Genomic DNA, 24202 nt, shown 5'->3' on the forward strand with positions numbered 1-24202 from the left:
CTTGATGGATCAGATGGTTAAAAAAAAAAAATCCGTGTGTAATGCGGGAGACCCAGGTTTGACACCTCAGTTGGAAAGATCCTTTGGGGAAGAGAATGGCTATCCACTCCAGTATCTTGCCTGGAGAATTCCATGGACAGAGGAGGCCTTGCGGGCTACAGTCCACGGGGTCTCAAAGAGTTGGACATGACTGAGGGACTAACACTTTCACTTCACTGTGTTATATTTCAGTAAAAAGTTTAAAGATCCCACAACTCTGAAGTAAGTAGCTCCACGGTACCAGGGGGAAACTGAGGCTTGGAAGGTTAAGTGGCTTGGCCAAGGTCATGCTCAGTTGCTGGTGCAAGGTCTGTGGGACTCGCTGCTGGATGCTCTTTCTGTGCTGACCACTCAGTGGCCCTTTCTCCCTAGTGCTTCCCCATCGATGCTGAGATGGTCCGTGGCCCACTCTGGGTCCACAAATCCAGGTTCCCTGTCAAGCCTCTCCTTGGAAATATATGTCATCCAACGTTGTCCTATCTCTGCTCCCCCAAAATGACCAGTGTCACAGCACCAGGGCAGCCATGTGGCACACTTCTCTTTGAGGACCCAGGATCTGGAGGCTGGAACCAGAAGGAACAGGCTGCCTCCTCTGAGGCCTGGGCTCAAACTCGTCCTGTTTTGTCTCGATTCCTGTGAGGGCCTGGGTCTGGGTCTGAATCCATCGTCCAGGCTGACAGTTGAGTTGAGGGGCTTTAGTTCCAAGTTTGGAGCCCACATGACAGCAGCTCCTGGGACTGATGTGCAAAATGCCATTCTGGGGACTCCCCTGGTGGTCTAGTGGTGAAGAAGCCACTGTGCAATACAGGGGACACAAGTTGGATCCCTGGATGGGGATCTAAGATCCCACATGCTGCAAAGCAACTAAGCCCACATAACTCCTGAGACTTGCGACTCTGGCCTGGCAGAGCTCACGTGCCACAGTTGGAGAGCCTGAGCGACAGAACTGCTGAAATCGACATGCTGCAACTAAGACCCTGCACAGCCAAATAAACAAATAAATATGCATATTTTTTTAAGAAGACAGTGAGCACATCCATCACTCCCCAAAGTGTTCTAAAAAGAAAGGCCATTTAAAATGATTTACCTGGTACCTCAGTCCAGCGGGCTGTGCCCCTTGCCTGGATGTGGTCTGTGGTCAGCATGGACCAGAGGGAGATTGTGCCAGGGCCCTGCCACCAGGACTCTCTACCCTTCTCCCTGCCAGGCTGCGGCTCCTTAGACCAAGTCTCACCCAAGACAGATGTCTGCTGCGGAAGGGCTAGAAAGCCAGATGACAGGAGGGAAAAGGGAGGGAGGGGACATTTCCTGTACCCTTAGAGAGGCTGGGGTCAGAGCATGGCAGCAGAGCTTGCCTGGGGAGGCTCAGCAGTGGGTGAGAAGCATGGCCCATGGCTTCCTCCCAGTTTTGGACGGCTTCCTGCAGAGAAGTGTACCCTTAGAAGGGGGATGGTGGTGAGGGAGGCTGCCTGTGGCCGGTCACATGGAACAGGAAGGCTGCCAAGCTGACAAGTCATTAGCAAGTGGGATTTACCTGACTCAAGTGGGCCCTGGAGGGACATTAATGGGAGCGGCACACCTGTCGTGTTTCCAAGTTTTGCGACCCAGCGCACTTCCCACAACGCTCAGCAGTAACACCACCTCCTCTTTGGCCCACTCACCTCTGGATGCCAAGTCTCCCTTCCAGACCCAGAAGCCTCATCTTAACCTTCCTGTGCTTTTCTGCTTCATGTAGCGGCCCCTCCCCAACCCAGATGCTTTCCATGGGGGGTCATGTCCCCTTCAGACTCTTGTCTCTCCATTGGGATCAAATCTGGCCCCTTTTCTAAGAAACCTGCTCAACTGGCATCACAGGTCTTGGGAACACTTTTCCCCTTTGATTACATCTCTGCCTCCGGGGCTTGTCTCACTTTCTCACTGGACTCCTTGACTTCTTCTACTCCTCTCCAGACTCGGGCCATCGCCACCACCCGCCATGCCTGCAACCCCAGTTTTGTTGGGCTTGGATTTCAGACAAAGAACTGATGGGAGATGAAGTCCCCGCCTCCCTCCCCCACCCCTACTCCTATACAAAGGTCTCATTACTCACCTACAACCTGGCACAACCCCACTGCTCCAGAGAAAGGCATCTACTGCTCACAGGGAAGAAGGGCAGGGGGCTTCTTGGAGGAAGATCTGATCCTCGCACCCTAGCTCTTGGTAGCTGGTTCTCACTGATGAGAGTCCATTTGCCCCTCAGGGTAAGAATCCAGGGAAAAACACATACAATGCTGATCTTGAAGTCTGGGCTCTTCATAAACATACAATAACTAGGTCCTGCTTTCCAAAAAGGGCCAGACCAGATCACATGCAGCGTTTTCCAAGCCAATGGTTGAGAAAGCAACTCTTAAGCCCCTTCCCCCTCATAAGATCAGAATTGGGAGAAGAAAGAGAAAGAGGTTTGGGGAGGACTTTTAGAGCCCTACCTGCAAAGGGGAAGTCAACCAGGTTGGTGGTGAAAGGCTTTAAGACTCAAAGGACCTTGCGATGTCCCCAGTGTTTAGGGGCTGTGCTTGTGCGAGAAATGGAGTGACTGACTAGATATGCCCATCCATGAAAGAAGAGTGGACAAGTGGATGCCCTCCAAGTGTATCTAGGCCAAGGATGCCCAAGCCTGGAGCTGTTCTTGTTTTTTTTCCCCATCCCTCTCTCCCATCTCTCTTTTCATCCTCTGACCTGGGAGAGTGATGGAGTTCCTACAGGGAAACCTACATGGAATCCATGGGCAGAAAACCAGGGCCCAATGCTGAGGTGTGGAAGTTCCCAGGGGACCTTAAGGGAAAACTCCAAAGAAGCCATGAGAAGACTCACAAGGGAAAGAAATTAGCTTCAAAGACCTGGAGCCCAGAGAACACAGGACAGAGCAATCAAGAACTTGGGGGCTCCCTTTCCACTGGTGAGTGAGGGGGTGGCGTGACATCCCTCCACTGTCTGTATTTCTGGCCAAGCAGGTGCCCCCCCCCCCAACTCCCACCCCCTGCTTGCAGCCAACTCACCCTCGCTCTAGACAGGAAATTTCTGTCCGTGATGAAGATCGAAGTGTTGATTGCTAATCCCACTGAGCTTTTCTAGGTACCAACATTAGTGAATGTAGAACTCGTCTATCACCTGAGAAGGGCCCAGATAAGTTACAGGACTGCCAAGATTTTTATCTAGCGACAAAAGAAAAAGTCTTCCACTGAACAAACTCCGAGATGGCAGAAGACAGAATTGCACTGTTACATTCGAACAAGTTCTTCTCGTTTAAGTTATGGATCCAGACAAAGCCAGTCAGCAAATAGGATGGACACAAGTCAAAGGATGCTATGACCTCGTAAGGTCACTCAGACTGTTTCAGTTGGCCATCTCCTTTCCTTCATGCCCTGACTGTGATGATCATAATAAATTCATTGGCTCATATAACCAACCTCTGTACTAACTCCTTAAATCTTAATAATTTAATCCTCACAACAGTTTTCTCTATTTGAGCAAATGATTTTACGTGGCCCTAAGGCTAGGCTTAAGGACCTAAGGAGAGGTGGCTGCACGGGTGCAGGAGGGCCGACAGGAGCTACTCCATGTTCAAGGTCAGGAGGGGCGGCCTTGAGGAGATACCCCTCATCCAAGGTAAGAGAAACCCAGGTAAGACAGTAGGTGTTGCAAGAGGGCATCAGAAGGCAGACACACTGAAACCATAATCACAGAAAACTAGTCAATCCAATCACACGGACCACAGCCTTGTCTGACTCAATGAAACTAAGCCATGCCGTGTGGGGCCACCCAAGACGATGGGTCATGGTGGAATGGTCTGACAGAATGTGGTCCACTGGAGAAGGGAATGGCAAACCACTTCAGTATTCTTGCCTTGAGAACCCCATGAACAGTATGAAAAGGCAAAATGATAGGATACTGAAAGAGGAACTCCCCAGGTCGGTAGGTGCCCAATAGGCTACTGGAGATCAGTGGAGAAATAACTCCAGAAAGAATGAAGGGATGGGGCCAAAGCAAAAAGAATACCCAGCTGTGGATGTGACTGGCGATAGAAGCAAGGTCCGATGCGGTAAAGAGCAATATTGCATAGGAACCTGGAATGTTAGGTCCATGAATCAAGGCAAATTGGAAGTGGTCAAACAGGAGACGGCAAGAGTGAACGTTGACATTTCTAGGAATCAGCGAACTAAAATGGACTGGAATGGGTGAATTTAACTCAGATGACCATTATATCTACTACTGCAGGCAGGAATCCCTTAGAAGAAATGGAGTAGCCCTTGTACAGAACAAAAGAGTCCAAAATGCAGTACTTGGATGCAATCTCAAAAACGACAGAATGATCTCTGTTCGTTTCCAAGGCAAACCATTCAATATCACAGTAATCCAAGTCTATGCCCCAACCAGTAATGCTGAAGAAGCTGAAGTTGAACGGTTCTATGAAGACCTACAAGAACTTTTAGAACCAACACCCCAAAAAGATGTCCTTTTCATTATAGGGGACTGGAATGCAAAAGTAGGAAGTCAAGAAACACCTGGGGTAACAGGCAGATTTGGCCTTGGAATACAGAATGAAGCAGGGCAAAGACTAATAGAGTTTTGCCAAGAGAACACACTGGTCATAGCAAACATCCTCTTCCAACAACACAAGAGAAGACTCTACACTTGGACATCACCAGATGGCCAACACCAAAATCAGATTGATTATATTCTTTGCAGCCAAAGATGGAGAAGCTCTATACAGCCAGCAAAAACAAGACCAGGAGCTGACTGTGGCTCAGATCATAAACTCCCTTATTGCCAAATTCAGACTTAAATTGAAGAAAGTAGGGAAAACCACTAGACCATTCAGGTATGACCTAAATCAAATCCCTTAGGATTATACAGTGGAAGTGAGAAATAGATTTAAGGGACTAGATCTAATAGACAGAGTGCCTGATGAACTATGGACGGAGGTTCATGACAGTGTACAGGAGACAGGGATCAAGACCATCCTCATGGAAAAGAAATGCAAAAAAGCAAAATGGTTGTCTGGGGAGGCCTTACAAATAGCTGTGAAAAGAAAAGTGAAAAGCAAAGGAGAAAAGGAAAGATATAAGCATCTGAACGCAGAGTTCAAAAGAATATCAAGGAGAGATGAGAAAGCCTTCCTCAGCAATCAATGCAAAGAAATAGAGGAAAACAACAGAATAGGAGAGACTAGAGATCTCTTCAAGAAAATTAGAGATACCAAGGGAACATTTCCTGCAAAAATGGACTCGATAAAGGACAGAAATGGTATGGACCTAACAGAAGCAGAAGATATTAAGAAGAGGTGGCAAGAAGTTCTTCATGACCAAGATAATCACAATGGTGTGATCACTGACCTAGAGCCAGACATCCTGGAATGTGAAGTCAAGTGGGCCTTAGAAAGCATCACTATGAACAGAGCTAGTGGAGGTGATGGAATTCCAGTTGAGCTATTTCAAATCCTGAAAGATGATGCTGTGAAAGTGCTGCACTCAATATGCCAGCAAATTTGGAAAACTCAGCAGTGGCCACAGGACTGGAAAAGGTCAGTTTTCATTCCAATCCCAAAGAAAAGCAATGCCAAAGAATGCTCAAACTACCGCACAATTGCACTCATCTCACACGCTAGTTAAGTAATGCTCAAAATTCTCCAAGCCAGGCTTCAGCAATACGTGAACTGTGAACTTCCTGATGTTCAAGCTGGTTTTAGAAAAGGCAGAGGAACCAGAGATCAAATTGCCAATATCCACTGGATCATGAAAAAAGGAAGAGAGTTCCAGAAAAATATCTATTTCTGCTTTATTGACTATGCCAAAGCCTTTGACTGTGTGGATCACAATAAACTGTGGAAAATTCTGAAAGACATGGGAATACCAGACCACCTGACCTGCCTCTTGAGAAATTTGTATGCAGGTCAGGAAGCAACAGTTAGAACTGGACATGGAGCAACAGACTGGTTCCAAATAGGAAAAGGAGTTCGTCAAGGCTGTATATTGTCACCCTGCTTATTTAACTTATATGCAGAGTACATCATGAGAAACACTGGGCTGGAAGAAACACAAGCTGGAATCAAGATTGCCGGGAGAAATATCAATAACCTCAGATATGCAGATGACACCACCCTTATGGCAGAAAGTGAAGAGGAACTAAAAAGCCTCTTGATGAAAGAGGAGAGTGAAAAAGTTGGCTTAAAGCTCAACATTCAGAAAACTAAGATCATGGCATCTGGTCCCATCACTTCATGGGACATAGATGGGGAAACAGTGGAAACAGTGGCAGACTTTATTTTGGGGGGCTCCAAAATCACTGCAGATGGTGACTGCAGCCATGAAATTAAAAGAGGCTTACTGCTTGGAAGGAAAGTTATGACCAACCTAGATGGCATATTCAAAAGCAGAGACATTACTTTGCCAACAAAGGTCCATCTAGTCAAGGCTATGGTTTTTCCAGTGGTCGTGTATGGATGTTAGAGTTGGACTGTGAAGAAAGCTGAGTGCTGAAGAATTGATGCTTTTGAACTGTGGTGTTGGAGAAGACTCTTGACACTCCCTTGGACTACAAGGAGATCCAACCAGTCCATTCTAAAGGAGATCAGCCCTGGGATTTCTTTGGAAGGACTGATGCTAAAGCTGGAACTCCAATACTTTGGCCACCTCATGCGAAGAGTTGACTCATTGGAAAAGACTCTGATGCTGGGAGGGATTGGGGGCAGGAGGAGAAGGGGACAACAGAGGATGAGATGGCTGGATGGCATCACTGACTCGATGGACATGAATTTGAGTGAACTCCGGGAGTCAGTGATGGACAGGGAGGCCTGGCGTGCTGCGATTCATGGGGTCACAAAGAGTCGGACACGACTGAGCGACTGAACTGAACTGAACTGAAGGCTAGGTGTGCAGTAGGGCCGCATGCTGGTAAAATAAATTCGTGCTTCATCTGGTCTTCCATCCCCCAGGGAACATGAAGGATGGAAAGAGATGCAGAAATAAGCTATGTACTTAACTCTATCTTTCTGTCACGGGGGGTCAGTCCAACACTCCCTACAGTCAGGCACCCCTGACCTTTATCAGCTTTTGTTTATAGTATTTCACCATCTACCCTATTGACTCTTCCTACCTAACCTTGTTCACTCTTAAAAGCCAAACCCTCTGGGAGCTTTCCTCCCCAACAGCTCTTAGCTAAGTACATGCCTTTATTTATAGAGGGAGAAGGGACCCCGCCAAAGGAAGAGACTTTAGCAAATTCATGCAGCAGAACTAAGTTTCTGGGAGGAGAATGTATGGGTCTGATACTCGATCAAAGGCAGAAACTGTATCCGTTAGAATGGAGGTGGATTACATGTGGACATGCTCACACGCAGAGGGAGAGCCTGAGTTCTGCAGGCATCTGACTCTACCAAGCAGTGGAGAGAGAACTGGCTCTTATTGGCACAGTAGCATGGCAGTAGGTGGGGGTCTCAGGCACTGGGATCAGGGGCTGGGGGCGGGGGGGCAGGCTGTGAGGTGGGGGGTGGTGAGGCCAGGCCTAGATGAAGGTGAGGTGAGTAGAAGCCGGGAGGCCGCAGCTCTCCTCGTGCTCCTCAAACAGTTGCTCCAGAGCCTTCATGTACAGCGTGTGATAGTGGTCCACCTGCTCCTCGGTGGGCTGTGGACACTGGGGCACTGGGATGGGGCGGCCCACTGCAGGGACAGGGGGACACAGGTCAGGGGAGGGGCCTCGGCTGCCCATGCAGCTCACATTGGCCTTCTTCCCTGGACACGGGCGCTCACCCACAGTGGTGATGGGTCTGCAAGGGCACCAGGCCCCAGGACTTGGCTGAGAAGAGACCATGGCCCCAGAAGATGTAAGGAGAAATGCCCACGAACTTCTTGATGGTGAACTGGTGACCTGGTGACCTGGAACGGACGCTGCCAGGAGTCTGGGGCAAAAGCCTTAACTCTGAAGATGTCAAGAGACGAGAGAAGAGGGCTAGTCACATAAGGGGCTCTGGGAGGGCCCCCACATTCTTCCTCCACAGGTTCCCACTTCCCAAGGCCATTTGAAGCACTTTGTAGGCCAAATGATGTTACTACAAGGAAAGATCTGGAAGAAGGGACTTATGTTTCTTTTTAAAAAAAAATATTTTTATTTAGTTATTTGGTTCTGCCATGTCTTTGCTGGGGCATGTGGGATCTAGTTCCCTGATCAGGGATCAAATCCAGGTCCCCTGCATTGGGAGTATGGTGTCTTACCCACTGGACCACCAGGGAAGTCCGGGACTCGTGGTTCTTAAGACGAATGTGTACTGGGCCACTGTATATACATTTTCTCATACAGTCTCAACTTCAACGCGGTGGCAAGGTGGGTGTTCACCCTATTTCACAAGTAAAGAAGCCTGCAAGGTCTTGCTTGAAGGATTTCATAAAGCAATGAACTATGGGCATCCAAGACACTGGGTCCAGCGATTTGCACTGTGATCCCGTCTCTCTCTGCGTAGGAGGAAGCCCAGGGAATGGGCACCAGGGCTGGGCACAGAGGAAACACCCAAGGTCTGCCTAGAGCGCCCTCTAGCGGTGGTCACGGTGGAGGCTCTGGGGACACACAGTCCACCTCCAGGGGGCGGGTGTGTAGGCATAGAGTGTAGATCCCCAGACATACAGTGAGGTGGGCCACCGCTCACCCGTGCCTCAGTGCCAGCCGGACAAAACCTTTACAGTTCTGGAAAATGAGGCAGTGCTCCCCTGGGATGGCATGCAAGGCCTCATGGGCTCCCCCGACCATGATGATCACAGCCTGGCCGAGCTGGGGCTGGGACAGAATAAAATCCAGGCTCTGATGGGTCATGGAACGTGCTCCTGTGGACAAGAGGGGGTGCAGGAACAGATCTTACCCACTCATTGGCTCCCTAGGCTCTTCTCCCTTTAGCACAGGAAGAGTGAGATCCCACCCCTTTCTTTCCAAACTCCTTACCCCTGTCCCCCTGCCCCCCAGTCCGTGAACCCTACAGCACCTCTCCCAGCAAGGATCCGGGACCCTTGCTCCAAAGCCACTTCCTGACCCTACACTGTGAGTTCAAGCCGAGTGCCTGTGGTAGGCTGTGAGTGGGGACCACTCCAGCCAGATGGAGTTGCCTTCTGTCACTCGACTCGAGACTTACCATAGGACATAACATAGTCTCAGTAGACTGGGAGGCAGAAGAGCCTATTCAATATCACCACCGAGAACTGAAGCCCTGGGAACTGTTGGGAGGAGCCAGTGCCCTCCGTGCGGAAGTTACAGAAGCTTCCGATGGCCAAGATCCCATGTGGGTGGGTGACAAGTACGTAGTTCCCATCTGAGGGCAGCTCTGCTATTTTTATCAGCTGTGGGGGGCAGGGGACAGGGTGAGGGAAATAAGCAGAGAAGACTTACGGGAGAAGACCTCCCTCCGCACTAACAGACGTCAGAGTTCAGAATCAAAGATGGGGTCAAGGGCACACGGTTCACTCTTGAAACACCACCACACTCGCTGCCCCATTGACTGAACTGAAGCAGCCGTCATAGGGAGAGGTGAGGAGGGGTGAGGAGGTGGCGGGGTAGGGGAGAGGGAGGGGGAGAGCATCCATTGGAGGGTGTCCTGTTACCTTAATGGGGAGATAATCACTCAGGTGTTTCCAAAGAGCCCAGTTCCTCGTCCACTGACAACGCCTTCCTCCTTGAGCAGAGCGATAAGGGCGGGGGAAGAATTCCTACAGACAGCCTTTATCACCTCTTCTGCCCGGGCCCTTGTTTAAGCACTCACCTCGGTGGGGTGTGTCCCGGTCCAGGAATAACCACACCGAGTAGAGAACAGAGAGCCACCAGAGGGAGGTGAAGAGGAGAAAGGAGGCAAGAAAGGAAAAGAAAGGGCCTGGGTACAAAGGAGAAAGGAGAATGATTTAGATTCTGGAACTGCAGTGACTTCTCCACCCTCACCAATGAGACCCCTGCCGGTCTCCCAGCTGGACTTCTGGGCACCCCCTCCCTGGCCCTAGAGGTCCGAGTGACAGTGGGCTCCAACCTTTCTCTTCCACCCTCCCCTCTTTCCATCTTCCCTAGTGGACCCCAGCTCGGTTCCCCTCACCCATGAAGAGGAAACAGAACACGTATTTGTAGATGCTCAGTACTTTAGGGTTTTCATGCTGGGGGAGGGCAGTGGGGCGGTGGAGACTCCCAGGTGCTCCCCTTCTGCCAGCCGGGCTCCCGGACTGGATGCTGGAAGCCTTTCTGGTCTCAGTGACCAAGCCCTTGTGGCCTCCAGGGATCGCCTGTGGATGTGGAGACTATGTTCAGAGCCCCAGAGGTCTCCAGCCTGCCTCCCTGCACTTATCATGAACTTCTCCAGTGGGTTGGTCTGGGCTGGCCACTACCTGGGGCTGGGAGGCGGGGAGGTGGCAAGGGACATGCCACCGAGGTCCACCCCTGGGTGCAGTAGAAATCTTGTCGGAAAGGGTTGCGGAAGAAGCCAGAGAGTCCACCCACTGGATCCCAGCCCTGACTGCATGATATCACAGATACTGGACGAGCGCACCCTAGTGTTCACAGGTCTGGGAGTGTCTAGGCTACTCGGAGGCGTTACTCAGCACGGGGGTCTCAACCCTAAGGACAAACACAGTAATACCACATGTATATTCCCAGTGTGAAATTCAGTCCCCACCCACACTCCTCCAGGGCCCTGTGGCTGCCTAGGTGATAAGGAGGTGTCTGTGCGCAGGGACCCCGTAGCACAGGGTGTGCTCTTGGAACAGCTGCCTGGGTGGCTCCACAGTGACCCCCTGCACCATGTCCACGTGTGTTGAGGCGGGCCACCTGGTTCACTGTATGTGGATCGGGGCCTGCAGTGTGGGCAGAAGAGGAATAAGACAGGTGGTCACTGAGACCCCTTCAGGTAAGTCCCTCTCCCTCCTGAGGGATCTAGTGGGACAGAGTTCAGGGCTGGTGGGTTTGCCAAATGCCAGCCTGGGGGTGGGGCTGGCACCAAGTATTCAGGTCCCAACTTAGGACCTTCACCTCCCAACCATGCGGGGGGCCTTGAGCCCAGGAGTGGGGAGCGGGCTGGGGAGCCTGGGAGCAGAGCAGGCAGAGGTTTCAGGTGTGGAAGGGCAGGAGGCCCTGGGGCCTGGAACATTCACAGGGCCACTCTCAGCAGCGACCCAGTGTTTCCTGAGTCTTTCCACCCAGGACCCCGGCAGGTTCAGAAACTGTGGGAGGGCTCGTTCTCCCCCAGAGAGAAGACTGGCACCGGGGAGGCTCGGGGCACAGGGGACCCCTGACTCCAGGCCTTGGGGGCGGGGCTCCTCCCCAGCAGCGCTGCCCTAGAAACCCTGCCTGACCACCCCCGGGGTCCTCACCGGTGTTCCAGTGCCAGCTTGACAAATCCCTTCTGATTGCAGATCTGCAAGCTCAGCAATCTGATCTGGGATCTGGGCATTGACTCCAGCTGGTACCAGGGCCCATCCAAGGCCAGAGGTCTGGGCCAATGGGGCTCACCATGTGGGTGTGTACCCTGAATAGCAGGGCTCCCCGTTTTTCCCCGGGGCCTGGCCCTGAGGTGTAGAGGATGTGCAGGAAGCTTTAATCCCTAAGGAGTAGCTTAGGCCCCCGTGGAGAGACCTCTAGGGGCATGGCTTTGTGGGAAATGCTAAGGATTGGGGAGCCCCTCCAAAAGAGAGTCCACTGGGCTGTGGGCACATGCTCCAAGTGGTCGGGGGCCAGTGTTCACCTTGACCAGAATCTTGTTCAAGCCTGACCAGAGGCAGTGAGCCAGCATTTTTTCCAGGTTACTGGAAGTCCCCTTTCTTCGTGTTGTTATTTGGCTATACTTGGCTTTGTGGGATTTTAGTTCCCCAACCAGGAATTGAACCTGGGCCCTAGGTAGTATGAACTGAGTCCTATTCATTGTACCACCTGGGAATTCCTGGATCATCACTTGAAAAAAAATTAGACTTCCCTGATAGTCCAACAGTTAGGAATCTTCCTGGCAAGTCAGGAGACACGGGTTCGATCCCTGGTCTGGGAAGATTCCACATGCCGTGAGGCAATTAAGCTCATGCAGCACAGCTACTGAGCTGCAGCCACAGATAATAAAACCCAAGAGGTCTGGAGTCTGTGCTTGGCAACACAGAAGCCACGGCAATGAGAAGCCCACGGACTGCGAGTAGAGTGTAGCCCCGGGTTGGTGCAACTAGAGTAAGCACTGCATGCAGCCAGAAAGATTCAATGCAGCCAAAAATAAAATATAAAAAAGAATTAAATTTAAAAAGTTATTGCAACTATTTAAAATTATTTACTTATTTATTACTGGCTGTGCTGGGTCTTTGTTGCTGTGCAAGGGCTTTCTCTGGTTGCAGTGAACAGGGTCTACTCTGCCTTGCTGGGCATGGACTTCTCATTGTGGTGCCTTCTCTTGTTTCAGGATACAGGCTCTGAGCTCATGGCTTCAGTAGTTGTGGCATCTGGGCTCAGTAGTTGCAGCACCCAGGCTTAGTGGCTGAGGCTCTTGGGCTCTAGGCATCCCAGGCTTCAACATTTGTGGCCCTCGGGCTCAGTTGCTCCATGGCGTGTGGGATCCTCTCCAACCAGAGACTGAACCTGTGTCCCCTGAACTGGCAGGTGGGCTCCCATCCATTGTACCACCAGGGAAATCTAAATTATTATGATTTTTAACAGTTACTTTCCATTTATAGTTCTTAAAAATATTGTCAATATTCCCTGTGTTGAACAAACATTATTGAGTCTACCTGGCATTCAATAGTTTGTGGTGACCTCCACTCCCCACTCCTACGTTGCCCCTGTCCTCACTGGAAGGACACTTCTGTTTTTTGTGAAGGTTACTTTTTTTTTTAATATTTATTTATTTGGCTGCATCAGGTCTTAGTGTCACACGGGATTTTCATTGCAGTGCAGGTTTAGCTGCTCTGCAGCATGTGAGACCTTACTTCCCTGACCAGGGATCAAACCTGTGTCCCCTGCATTGCAAGGCAGATTCTTAACCACTGGCCACCGGGCAAGTCCCAAGGTTACTTTCTTTTAGGGAAGTCTGATGCACACCCATGAGAAGCCTCTGTCACACATCACATTGTCTCCTGACACAAAGCACTTTACCTCTGTCATGATGACTTTCTGATCAAAGTCTCCCACACACTATGAGCAACAAGAAGAGAATTGGGCTCATCACTGCAGCCGCCATGATGCATCCCTAGCACGTGGAGATGCTCCCTGAATGAAGGGTGGGTTAGTAGGAGACGGGATAGGCAGATTCTAGTATGGCTCAGGCTGGCACATCTTTCTCTCCCTGCACCAGGTCTCACTCGCTTGCAGCTTCCTGGTCCAGGGACCTTTTGGCAAGAGATATTTCCTCCTGTCCCTGCTCAATCCACCTGCATCCAAGGGCAAGTGATGAGGGTGGTGGGGGCCAAGTGTGAGAGGGACTTTAGAGTCTGGCCAGAGTGATGCTCAGTCCACAAGAAATGGTGACACAGCCAGGGAGCTAGCCCCACCCACTGGAAGGAAGGCTCAATGGATGAAATTTTCATGGGAGTCTGGGTGGGAGGAAGGAAGAAGGACAATCTAGCTGTGGGTGCAAGTGGGGTGTCACAGGCTGGAAATGCCCAACGACAGTGGCTTTTTATTTTTATTTTTTCCTTTCTCAAGTTCAGTCTCACTCTGCTTATTTAATTACTTAACTGTTGGTAGCAAAACCATGAGAACTTTAGTCAAAATGAGCTGACCACACACCCAGGAGGAATCTGGAGTCTAATTATTTTGAGCGTAAACATGTGCCCAAAATGCTCTCGGGGCCGTGGGAAGGTCCAAGCGCACAGAGGGTGGAGATGACCGGGAGAGGGTGATGGGCGGGGGGCCGGCAGGGTCACTGAGTCCCCACTGCGCCTTCCGACTCGAGTGGCTCCAGCTTTAAGGGGACGAGCAAGTACACAGGGCCCAGTGGAGGCTGCACCACGGGCCTCAGAAGCAGTAGGACGTGTGGGTGACCCAGTGGGCCGATCCTCCTTGGAGGGCTTGGCAGAGTTGTGGGTGGTCAGGGAGACTCGTAAGCTTCTGACTGTTCGCTGTCAGCGATGGACCTCTTGGCGGCTTTTCGAGAAGCACTCCTGGGTGCTGCTGCACTTTTGGGAGCTGAGTTAGTTGGTCTTCTTCTCTCAAGAGTCAAGACGGGTTTCTTCGGGCTTCCCTGTCTTCATTTTTGATGGTCCTGGGGCTTCTTCACTGACACCTGATTTTGAGACAGACTCTGCTGCCTTGGGTTTCTTTGTTTTCTTCCCCAGCTTGGCTCGCAGCTGCATCTCCTCCATCCCGCTCTTCAGCAGCACTCTCACGCCTTCCTTGGTGCTGTTGAGCCCGATGACCTCATCCCCTCCTGGAAGGCAGCCCTGCACGTGTGACAAACTTCTGCTTTGATCTCTTCGAGGGCTTACCCGGAAAACACACAATCAAAGCACTAGAAGAAGCAATAGCTGTGTTGGCTGTTCGTCTCCAAGCCCACGAGGGGGCAGATGAAATGTGCCCGCTGGAGGTCGTCATGCTTGTCACCTTTAGGGTTTCCTTGATCGCCTTCCCAGGTGGGGTTGTCGGAGAGCCTCAGTTCTGTCACATTCTTAATGCTTTTAATGTGAGAGGCTGCCTTCCCAAGAGCCTTTTCAGAAGATTTGGCCAGTAAAAACTCAGTGATGGCGTCTTTGTTGTAAAGTCTGCCAAGTTCACAGGCAACTACTGGTCATCTTAACATTTCCTGACTTAGAGTATAGCAGTTCCACTTGGCCACTAATTCAGCATCCTTGTTGACCTTCTCAACCTTCTTTGGCCCCTTCACCGGTTTATGACTCTTAGGGACTGTTCCCTGTTGCAACCCACCCGCAAGCCAACAGAGTCCTGAGCAATCACCTACAGCAGCAATTTCTGGAGCCCAGCAATTTCCGGCCCTGTTTGGTTTTTAAAAGGACTTCTGCAAGGGAACATTGGGAGGTAAATTCAGGAAAGCAGCTGGTGCAAGGCTGGGGAGGACCAAGCTAAAGGGGCCTGCTCTGCTGTCCTCAGGGCATCTCCAGGGGTCTCTGCAAGGCTCTGATTGCCTCGTTGGGACTGGAGGCAAGACCAACTACAGGAGGTTTACTTTTTTCAAAGCTGCTTTCCATCCCCCACTTACAGGAAGCTCTCATGTGTTGACCCTCCGGATTCCCCTTCTCTGGATCCCATGGCACTAAAGCTTAGATTCAAGAAGCCACAGTAAGCTTCCAATCTATCTTCCCTCCTAGAACACATGGTCCAGCACCGTCCCTGGACCCCAGCCAGGGCTATGCCTCCCTCATCCTTCCTGCACGGGAGAAGATGCCATCAGGTGAGGAGAGAACTGGGAATGGGAGACGGTGACTGTGCTGGGGTGGGAGGCTCTCGTCTTATCCTGACAAGGGAAGTCCTTCTTTGGGTCCAGCCTTACACAAGCCCTTCTTGTCTCTAGCAATATTACACATGGGATCCAGGAAAGCTTTCAGGCTCCTGTGTGCAAGCCTGCTAAGTCACTTCAGTCATGTCTGACTCTTTGAAATCTTATGGACTATAGACTTCCAGGCTCCTCTGTGCATGGTATTCTCCAGGCGAGAACACTAGTGTGGATTGTCATGCCCTTGGCCAGGGGATCTTCCCGACCCAGGGATCAAACCTGAGTCTCCTGTGTCTCCTGCATTGCAGGAAGATTCTTTACTGCTAAGCCACCAGGAAAGCACTTCCAGGCTCCTCAGTTTAGTTTGGTCACTCAGTTGTGTCTGACTCTTTGTGACCCCCATGTACTGCAGCACGCCAGGGTTCCCTGTCCATCACCAACTCCTGGAGCTTGCTCAAGCTCATGTCCATGGAGTCGGCAATGCCATCCAACCATCTCATTCTCTATTGTCCCCTTCTCCTCCTGCCTTTAATCTTTCCCAGGATCAGGGTCCTTTCCAATGAGTCAGTTCTTCACAGCAGGTGGCCAAATTATTGGAGCTCTGGCTTCAGCATCAGTCCTTCCAATGAATATTCAGGACTGATTTCCCTTAGGATGGACTGGTTTGATCTCCTTGCAGTCCAAGGGACTCTCAAGAGTCTTCTCTCCAACACCACAGTTCAAAAGCATCAATTCTTCAGCGCTCAGTTTTCTTTGTAGTCCAACTCTGACATCTATACATAACTACTTGAAAAACCATAGCTTTGACTAGATGGACCTTTGTTGGCAAAGTAATGTCTCTGGTTTTTAATATGCTGTCTAGGTTGGTCATAGCTTTTCTTCCAAGGAGCAAGTGTATTTTAATTTCATGGCTGCAGTCACCATGTGCAGTGATTTTGGAGCCCAGAAAATAAAGTCTGTCACTGTTTCCATTGTTTCCCCATCTATTTGCCATGAAGTGATGGGATCAGATGCCACGATCTTCATTTTTTGAATGTTGAGTTTTAAGCCAGCTTTTTCACTCTCCTCTTTCACTTTCATCGAGGCTCTTCAGTTCCTCTTTGCTTTCTGCCGTAAGTGTGGTGTCATCTGCATATCTGAGGTTATTGATATTTCTCCGGGTAATCTTGGTTTCAGCTTGTGCTTCATCCAGCCTGGCATTTTGCATGATGTACTCTGCATATGAGTTAAATAAGCAGGGTGACAAAATATAGCCTCGATATACTCCTTTCTCAGTTTGGAACTGGCCTATTGTTCCATGTCCGGTTCTAACTGTTGCTTCTTGACCTGCATACAGATTTCTCAGGAGGCAGGTCAGGTGGTCCGGTATTCCCATCTCTTTCAGAATTTTCCACAGTTTGTTGTGATCCACACAGTCAAAAGCTTTGGCATAGTCAATAAAGCAGAAATAGATGTTTTTCTGGAACTCTCTTGCTTTTTTGATGATCCAACGGATGTTGGCAATTTGATCTCTGCTTCCTCTGCCTTTTCTAAACCCAGCTTAAACATCTGGAAGTTCTTGGTTCATGTACTGTTGAAGCCTGGCTTGGAGAATTTTGAGCATTACTTTGCTAGGGTGTGAGATGAGTGCAATTGTGCGATAGTTTAAACATTCTTTGGCATTACCTTTCTTTGGGATTGGAGTGAAAATTGACCTTTTCCAGTCCTGAGGCCACTGCTGAATTTTCCAAATTTGCTGGCATATTGAGTGCAGCACTTTCACAGCATCATCTTTTAGGATTTGAAATAGCTCAGCTGGAATTCCTTCACTTCCACTAGCTTTGTTTGTAGTGATACTTCTTAAGGCCAACTTGACTTTGGACTCCAGGATATCTGGCTCTAGGTGAGTGATCACATCATTGTGATTATCTGGGTCATTAAGATCTTTTTTGTAGAGTCCTTCTGTGTATTCTTGCCACAGTTTCTTAACATCTTCTGCTTCTATTATGTCCATACAATTTCTGTCCTTTATCATGCCCATCCTTGCATGAAATGTTCCCTTGGTATCTCTAATTTTCTTGAAGAGATCTTTAGTCTTTCTCATTCTATTGCTTTCTTCTATTTCTTTGCATTTTCACTGAGGAATGCTTTCTTATCTCTCCTTGCTATTCTTTGGAACTCTGAATTCAGGGTATATCTTTCCTTTACTCCTTTGCCTTTTGGTTCTCTTCTTTTCTCAGATATTTTTAAGGCCTCCTCAGACAACCATTTTGCCTTTTTGCATTTCTTTTTCTTGGGGATGATCTTGATCACTGCCTTCTGTACAATGTCATGAACCTCCATCCATAGTTCTTCAGGCACTCCTTCTATCAGACCAAATCCCTTGAATCTATTTGTCACTTCCACTGTATAATCGTAAGGAATTTGATTTAGGTCATACCTGAATGATCTAGTGGTTTTCCCTACTTTCTTCAATTTAAGTCTGAATTTTGCAATAAGGAGTTCTTGATCTGAGTCACAGTCAGCTCATAGTCTTATTTTTGCTGATTGTATAGAGCTTCTCCTTCTTTGGCTGCAAAGAATATAATCAATCTGATTTCAGTACTGACCATCTGGTGATGTTCATGTGTAGAGTCTTCTCTTGTGTTGTTGGGAGAGGGTGTTTGCTATGACCAGTGCGTTCTTTTGTCAAAACTCTGTAAGCCTTTGCCCTGTTTCATTTTGTACTCCAAGGTAAAATTTGCCTGTTACTCCAGGTATCTCTTGACTTCCTATTTTTGAATTCCAGTCCCCTATGATGAAAAGGACATCATTTTAGGGGTGTTAGTTCTAGAAGGTCTTGTAGGTCTTCATAGAACCATTCAACTTCAGCTTCTTCAGCATTACTGGTTGGGGCATAGATTTGGATTACTGGGATGTTGAATGGTTTGCCTTGGAAACGAACAGAGATCATTCTGTCGTTTTTGAGATTGCATCCAAGTACTGCATTTTGGACTCTTTTGTTCTGTACGAGGGCTACTCCATTTCTTCTAAGGGATTCCTGCCCATAGTAGTAGATATAATGGTCATCTGAGTTAAATTCACCTATTCCAGTCCATTTTAGTTCACTGATTCCTAAAGTGTTGATGTTCACTCTTACCATCTCCTGTTTGACCACTTCCAATTTGCCTTGATTCATGGACCTAACATTCCAGGTTCCTATGCAATATTGTTCTTTGCAGCATCCGACTTTACTTCCATCACCAGTCACATCCACAACTGGGTGTTGTTTTCCCTTTGGCTCCATCTCTTCATTCTTTCTGGAGTCATTTCTCCACTGATCTCCAGTAGCATTTTGGGCACTACTGACCTGGAGAGTTCATCTTTCAGCATCATATCTTTTTGCCTTTTCCTACTGTTTATGGGGTTCTCAAGGCAAGAATACTTTAAGTGGTTTGCCATTCCCTTCTCCAGTGGACCACATTTTGTCAGAATTCTCCACCATGACCCGTCTGTCTTGAGTGGCCATACACGGCATGGCTCATAGTTTCACTGAGTTAGACAAGGCTGTGGTCCATGTGATCAGATTGGTTAGTTTTCTGTGATTGTGATTTTCACCCTGTCTTCCCTCTGACAGATAAGGATAAGTCAGAGGACGCTTCCTGATGGGAGAGACTGACTGTGAGGGAAACTGGGTCTTGTTCTGATGGGCTGGGCCATGCTCAGTAAATCTTTAATCCAATTTTCTGTTGATGGATGGGGCTGTGTGCTCTCCCTGTTTTTTGACTGAGACCAAACTATGGTGGAGGTAATGAAGATAATGGGGGCCTCCTTCAAAAGGTCCTGTGCCACACTCAGTGCCCCTGACTCTGCAGCAGGCCACTGCCAACCTAGGCCTCCACCGGAGATTCCTGACACTCACAGGCAAGTCTGGGTCAGTCTCCTGTGAGGTTACTGCTCCTTTCTCCTGGGTCCTGGTGCACACAGGTTTTGTCTGGGCCCTCCAAGAGTCTGTTTCCCCAGTCCTGTGTAAGTTCTGTAATCAAATTCCACTGGCCTTCAAAATCAAATTCCCTGGGGGTTCTCGGTCCTTTTTGCCAGATCCCCAGATTGGGAAATCTGTTGTGGGTCCTAGAACTTTCTTAACAGTGTGAGAATTTATTTGGTATAATTGTTCTGTAGTTTGTGGGTTATCTGCTTGGTGGATTTATTGGTAGGGTTAATGGCAACCTCCAAAAGGGCTTATGCCACATGGTGTGTGACCCAGGTCTGCTGCATCCAGAGTCCCTGCCCCTGTGGCAGGCCACTGCTGACCTCTACAGGAGACATGCAACACTCACAGGCAGGTCTGGCTCAGTCTCTGTGGGTTCTCTGGGTGCTGCTGTGCCCAAGGTGTTGTTTGAGCCCTCCAAGCATACCTGGTGGGTGTGAGGCTTGGTTCTAAAGGCAATTATGGCCCTCCTACCATCTTGCGAAGGCTTCTCCTTTGCCCTTGGATGTGGGGTATCTTTTTTTCGTGGGATCCAACATTCTCCTGTCAATGGTTGTTCAGCAGAGAGTTGTAATTTTGGAGTTCTTCCAGGAGAAGATGATTGCACATCCTTCTGCTACGCCATCGTGACCTCAGCCTGTGTGCAGGAATAGAGTGTAGATCCCCAGAGACACTGTGAGGTTCTGACCACTGAAGGCAGCCCTGTCGGGGCACCCATTCACCCGTGTCTCAGTGCCAGGTGGACGAAGCCTTTACGATTCCGGAGAGTGAGGCCATGCTCCCCTGGGACAGCATACAGGGCCTCATTGGCTCCCCAACCACCATGGGCACAGCCCTGCTGAGCTGTGGTTGAGACAAAATAAAATCCAGGCTCTGACGGTTCACAGAACATATTCCTGTGGGCATGAGGAGGTTCAGGAAGAGTTAGTGCCCCTCATGGGCCCGATAGTCCCTCCCCTCTCCCTTTAGCACACTGAGTATTAGACATCACCCCATTCTCTCCACATTCCCTACCCCTGTGCCCCTGTCCACGTGTCCTACAGTGCCTCTCCCAGCACGGATGCAGGACACGTGGGCCAAGCCACCTCTTGTCCCCCACTGTGAACCTGGCCAATTCAAGCCAAGTGCCTGGGGTGGGTGGTGACTGGGGGTCACTCTGGCCAGATTGGGGTGGGGTCATCCTCTGTCACTCAGCTCAAACTCACCACAAGACATAATGTACTTTTGACAGACTGGCATGTACAAGAGGCCATTCAACACGGCCAGTAAGAACCAAAGCCCTGGGAACTGCTGGGAGGAGCCAGTGCTCTCAGTGCAGGAGTTACAGAAGCTTCCGAAGCCCATGGTCCCATGTGGGTGGGACACTAGAACGTAGCTCCTGTCTGGGGGCACCTCTACTGTTTTCACCAGCTGTGGTAGCAGGGGGCAGGATGAAGGAAAGAAAGCAGAGAAGGCAGGCCCCCAGCTGAAAGGACTTCCCTCCCCACCAAGAGACCTGAGAGATCAGGGTCTAAGATGCAGTCGAAGGCACAAGGGTCCACTCTGGAACACCATCCCACCCCCTGCCCCATTACCTGAACTTAAGCAGCCAGAGGTGAGAATCCATCATGGGGAGGAGAGAGGAGGTGGGAGGTAAGGGAGCGGGAGGAGTGGAGCATCCCTTGGAGGGTGACCTGCTACCTTAATGGGGAAATAATCGCTCAGGTGTTTCCACACAGTGCAGTTCCTCAACCACTGATTACACCTTCCACCTTGGGCAGAGGGATAAGGGGGGAAGAATCACTACAGACACCATTTATCACCTCCTTCTACCCGGGCCTTGTTTTTGTTGTTTACCTGCTAAGTTGTGTCTGACTCTCTGTGACCCCAAGGACTGCAGCATGCCAGCCTTCCCTGCCCTTCACTATTTCCCAGAGGTTGCTCACACTCATGTCCATTGAGTCCGTGTTGCCATCCAACCATCTCGTCCTCTATCACCCTCTTCTCCTCCTGCCCTTGTTTAGCACTCACCTTGCTGGGGTGTGTCCCAGTCCAGGAATAACCATACCAAGTAGAGAACAGAGAAATACCAGAGCGAGGTGAAGAGGAGGAAGAAGCCAACAAGGGAAAAGAAAGGGTCTAGGGGAAAGTTGAGAAAGGAAAATGAGTTAGATTGTGAAACCGCAGTGACTTCTCCCCTCTCCCCTCAGCAGTGAGATCCTTGCCCATTTCCCTGCTAGACTTTGGCACGCCCCTCCCTTTGCCCTGGTCCCGTAGGGGGTGCTCCAGCCTTCTTAGCCTACCTTCCCTTTTCCCACCTTCCCAAATGGGCCCTTGCTTCCCTTACCCAGAAAGAGGAAACAGAGCACAAATTGGTAGGTGCTCAGTACTTCTAACCACTGTTTCTTTAGGGTTTTCATGCCGGGGGTGGGTGGTGGGGTGGTGGACTCCCAGGTGCTCCCTTTCAGCCAGCAGGGCTCCTGAACCAGGAAAAATGGGATGCAGGCTATGGTAGGAGCACAGGAAGCCTTTCTGGGCTGAGTGGTCAAGCACTTGAGGCCTCCCAGGATCACTTGTAGGGGGCTGTGTGTGGGGGGAGCCTCTTTGATCAGAGCTCCAGAGGTCTCCAGCCTCCACACACTTATCATGAACTGGTTGGTCTGGGCTGGTCTCTTCATGGGACTGGGAGATGGCCTAAGGGGTGTGCCATGGAGATCCAGCCCTCGGTGCATTAGAAATCATTGTGAGGAGAGTTGCAGAAGCCAGGACCTACTGGGTCCCAGCCCTGACTGTGTGATCTTGCGGATCCTGGAAGAGCGCACACTTGTCTTTTCCGGTCTGGGAGTGTCTAGGCCACCCGGAGGCTGCCCACATTGCTCATAGCAGCCTTCTTCCCTGGAGCTTGGCACTTACCCACAGTAGTGATGAGTCTGGCCAAGGGCACCAGGCCCTAGGACTTGGCTGAGAAGAGACCACAGCCCCAGAGGACGCAAGGAGAAAAGTACATGAGCTGCTTGAAGGTGGTCTGAAACAGTTGCTGCCAGGTGTCTGGGGCAGGAGGTTTAACTGTGAAGGCTTCATTCTCTCCAAAGGAGTACACGGGCACCAGAGCAACATTGGGAAGACAGAGGCGAGAAGAAGACATCAGGGGCTCTAGGAGCACCTCCCAGTTATCCCCCACTGGTTACCACTTCCCAAGTTCATTTGAGGCAAAGAGAGTTCTACTAAGATAGATCTGGGAGACGGGAATTACATTTCTTAAGAAGACTGATGCAGGGCCTTTCTGTATATAGTTCCTGATACTGTCTCTGTTACAACATGGTGGCAAGGGGAATACTAACACTATTTCACAAGTAAATGAGTTTGGAAGGTCTTACCTTCATGGCTGTCAGGAAGAATTTCAACAGAGGGCACATGAGCCCCAGGGTCCTGTGGTTAGCCCTGTGACCCTATCTCTCTTTTCGTGGGAGGAGCCTGGAGAATGGACACCGGTGGTGGGCACAGAAAAACACTCAAGGTCTGCCAGGATCGCTCTGTAGGTGGTCACAGTGGAAGCTCTGGGGACACACAGCCCACCTCCAGGGGGCGGGTGTGTAGGGATAGAGTGTAGATCCCCAGACACACTGTGAGGCTCTGACCTCACAAGGCAGCCCCGGCTGGGCCCCGGCTCACTCGTGCCTCAGTGCCAGGCCGAGAAAGCCTTTATGATTCCAGAGAGTGAGGCAGTGCTCCCCCAGATGGCATACAGGGCCTCGAGTTCTCCCCCAACCAGGATGACCACAGCCTGGCCAAGCTGGGGCTGGGACAGGATAAAATCCAGTCTCTGGTGGCTTGTAGAACATAGTCCTGGAGGAAAGAAGGTATGCAAGAATTTTACAGTCCCATACTTGGCGCCCTATTCACTTACCCTACCTGTTGGCACATGAAGGCTGAGATAACCATCCCTTTCTTTCCAAACTCCCTACCCCTGTGCCCTTGTCAGCATGCCCCCTACAGCGCCTCTCTCCTTAAGGAGGCAGGACACTTGCTCGGAAACTATCCTCTAAAGCCCACTGTGAGCCCGGCCACTGTTCAAGTCAGGTTCCTGCTCCAGGTGGTGGTTGGGGGCACCTGTGATGGACACGGAGTTAGTTTGCTGTTTCCCGCTGAGCTGAAGACCTACCACAGCCCATAATGTCATCGCGATAGACTGGGATGTAGAAGATGCTGTTCCTCATGCCTAACCAGGCCCGAAGCCCCGGGGTCAGGTGGGAGAATCCTGTGCTCTCAGTGCAGAAGTTACAGGAGGTTCTGATGCTGGTGGTCCCATGAGGGTGGGCTACCAGCACGTAGTTCCCATTGGGGGCCAACTCTCGGTTGTCACCAGCTGTTGGAGGTGGAGAGGATGATAAGAAAGGAGTAGAGAAAGCAGGATACCAGCTGTAAAGAGTCCCCTCTACACTAAGAAACTTCGGGGTTCAAGGTACGACAGTAGGGTCAAGTGCATCAGGGTTCCCTCTGAAACACCATCCCAAAACCTGCCCAGTGTGGGAACTTAGGCAGCCGGGGCTCACACTTCAGCATGGGGAACGGTGAGGAGGTGAGAGCGGGTGGGGAAGAGGGTGGAGAGCATCCCTTGGAAATATCCCTCAGGTGTTTCCAAACAGTCCAATTCCTCATCCACTGAGAACGCCTTCCTCCTTGGGCACAGATAAGGGGGGAGAATTCCTGGAAACACCCTTCACCTCTCACTGCCTGGCCCTTGTTTAGTGCTCACTTTGCTGGGGTATGTTCTGGTCCAGAAACAAACCTTATGAAATGGAGAACAGAGAAACGGCGGAGTGAGG

At 50.3% G+C, this 24202-nt stretch overlaps 2 protein-coding genes and 1 pseudogene across 2 annotated transcripts; all 3 read right to left on the reverse strand.

Annotated features, from left to right (window-relative positions):
• Window positions 1-7578: 7578 nt before the first annotated feature.
• LOC147344909 (2-acylglycerol O-acyltransferase 3-like) lies at window positions 7579-9200 on the reverse strand. The gene is made up of 4 exons (XM_086375589.1): window positions 9191-9200; window positions 8714-8888; window positions 7828-7949; window positions 7579-7733 (listed from the first exon to the last, which is right to left on the reverse strand). Exons 1-4 carry the CDS (start codon window positions 9198-9200, stop codon window positions 7579-7581), a joined length of 462 nt encoding a protein of 153 aa, XP_086231715.1.
• Window positions 9201-14016: 4816 nt separating this feature from the next.
• On the reverse strand, window positions 14017-22759 carry LOC147344910 (replication termination factor 2-like; annotated as a pseudogene).
• A 296-nt stretch (window positions 22760-23055) lies between these two features.
• Window positions 23056-23939, reverse strand: LOC147344911 (2-acylglycerol O-acyltransferase 3-like). The gene is made up of 3 exons (XM_086375591.1): window positions 23930-23939; window positions 23539-23742; window positions 23056-23222 (listed from the first exon to the last, which is right to left on the reverse strand). The coding sequence occupies exons 1-3, from the start codon at window positions 23937-23939 to the stop codon at window positions 23056-23058; spliced, it is 381 nt and encodes a 126-aa protein (XP_086231717.1).
• Between the last annotated feature and the right edge of the window lie 263 nt (window positions 23940-24202).

This window comes from Bos grunniens, chromosome 25 (genome assembly GCF_055505025.1).
Source record: "Bos grunniens cultivar Pamir isolate PY7600 chromosome 25, Bosgru_T2T1.0, whole genome shotgun sequence".
Classification (NCBI taxonomy): Eukaryota; Metazoa; Chordata; class Mammalia; order Artiodactyla; family Bovidae; genus Bos; species Bos grunniens.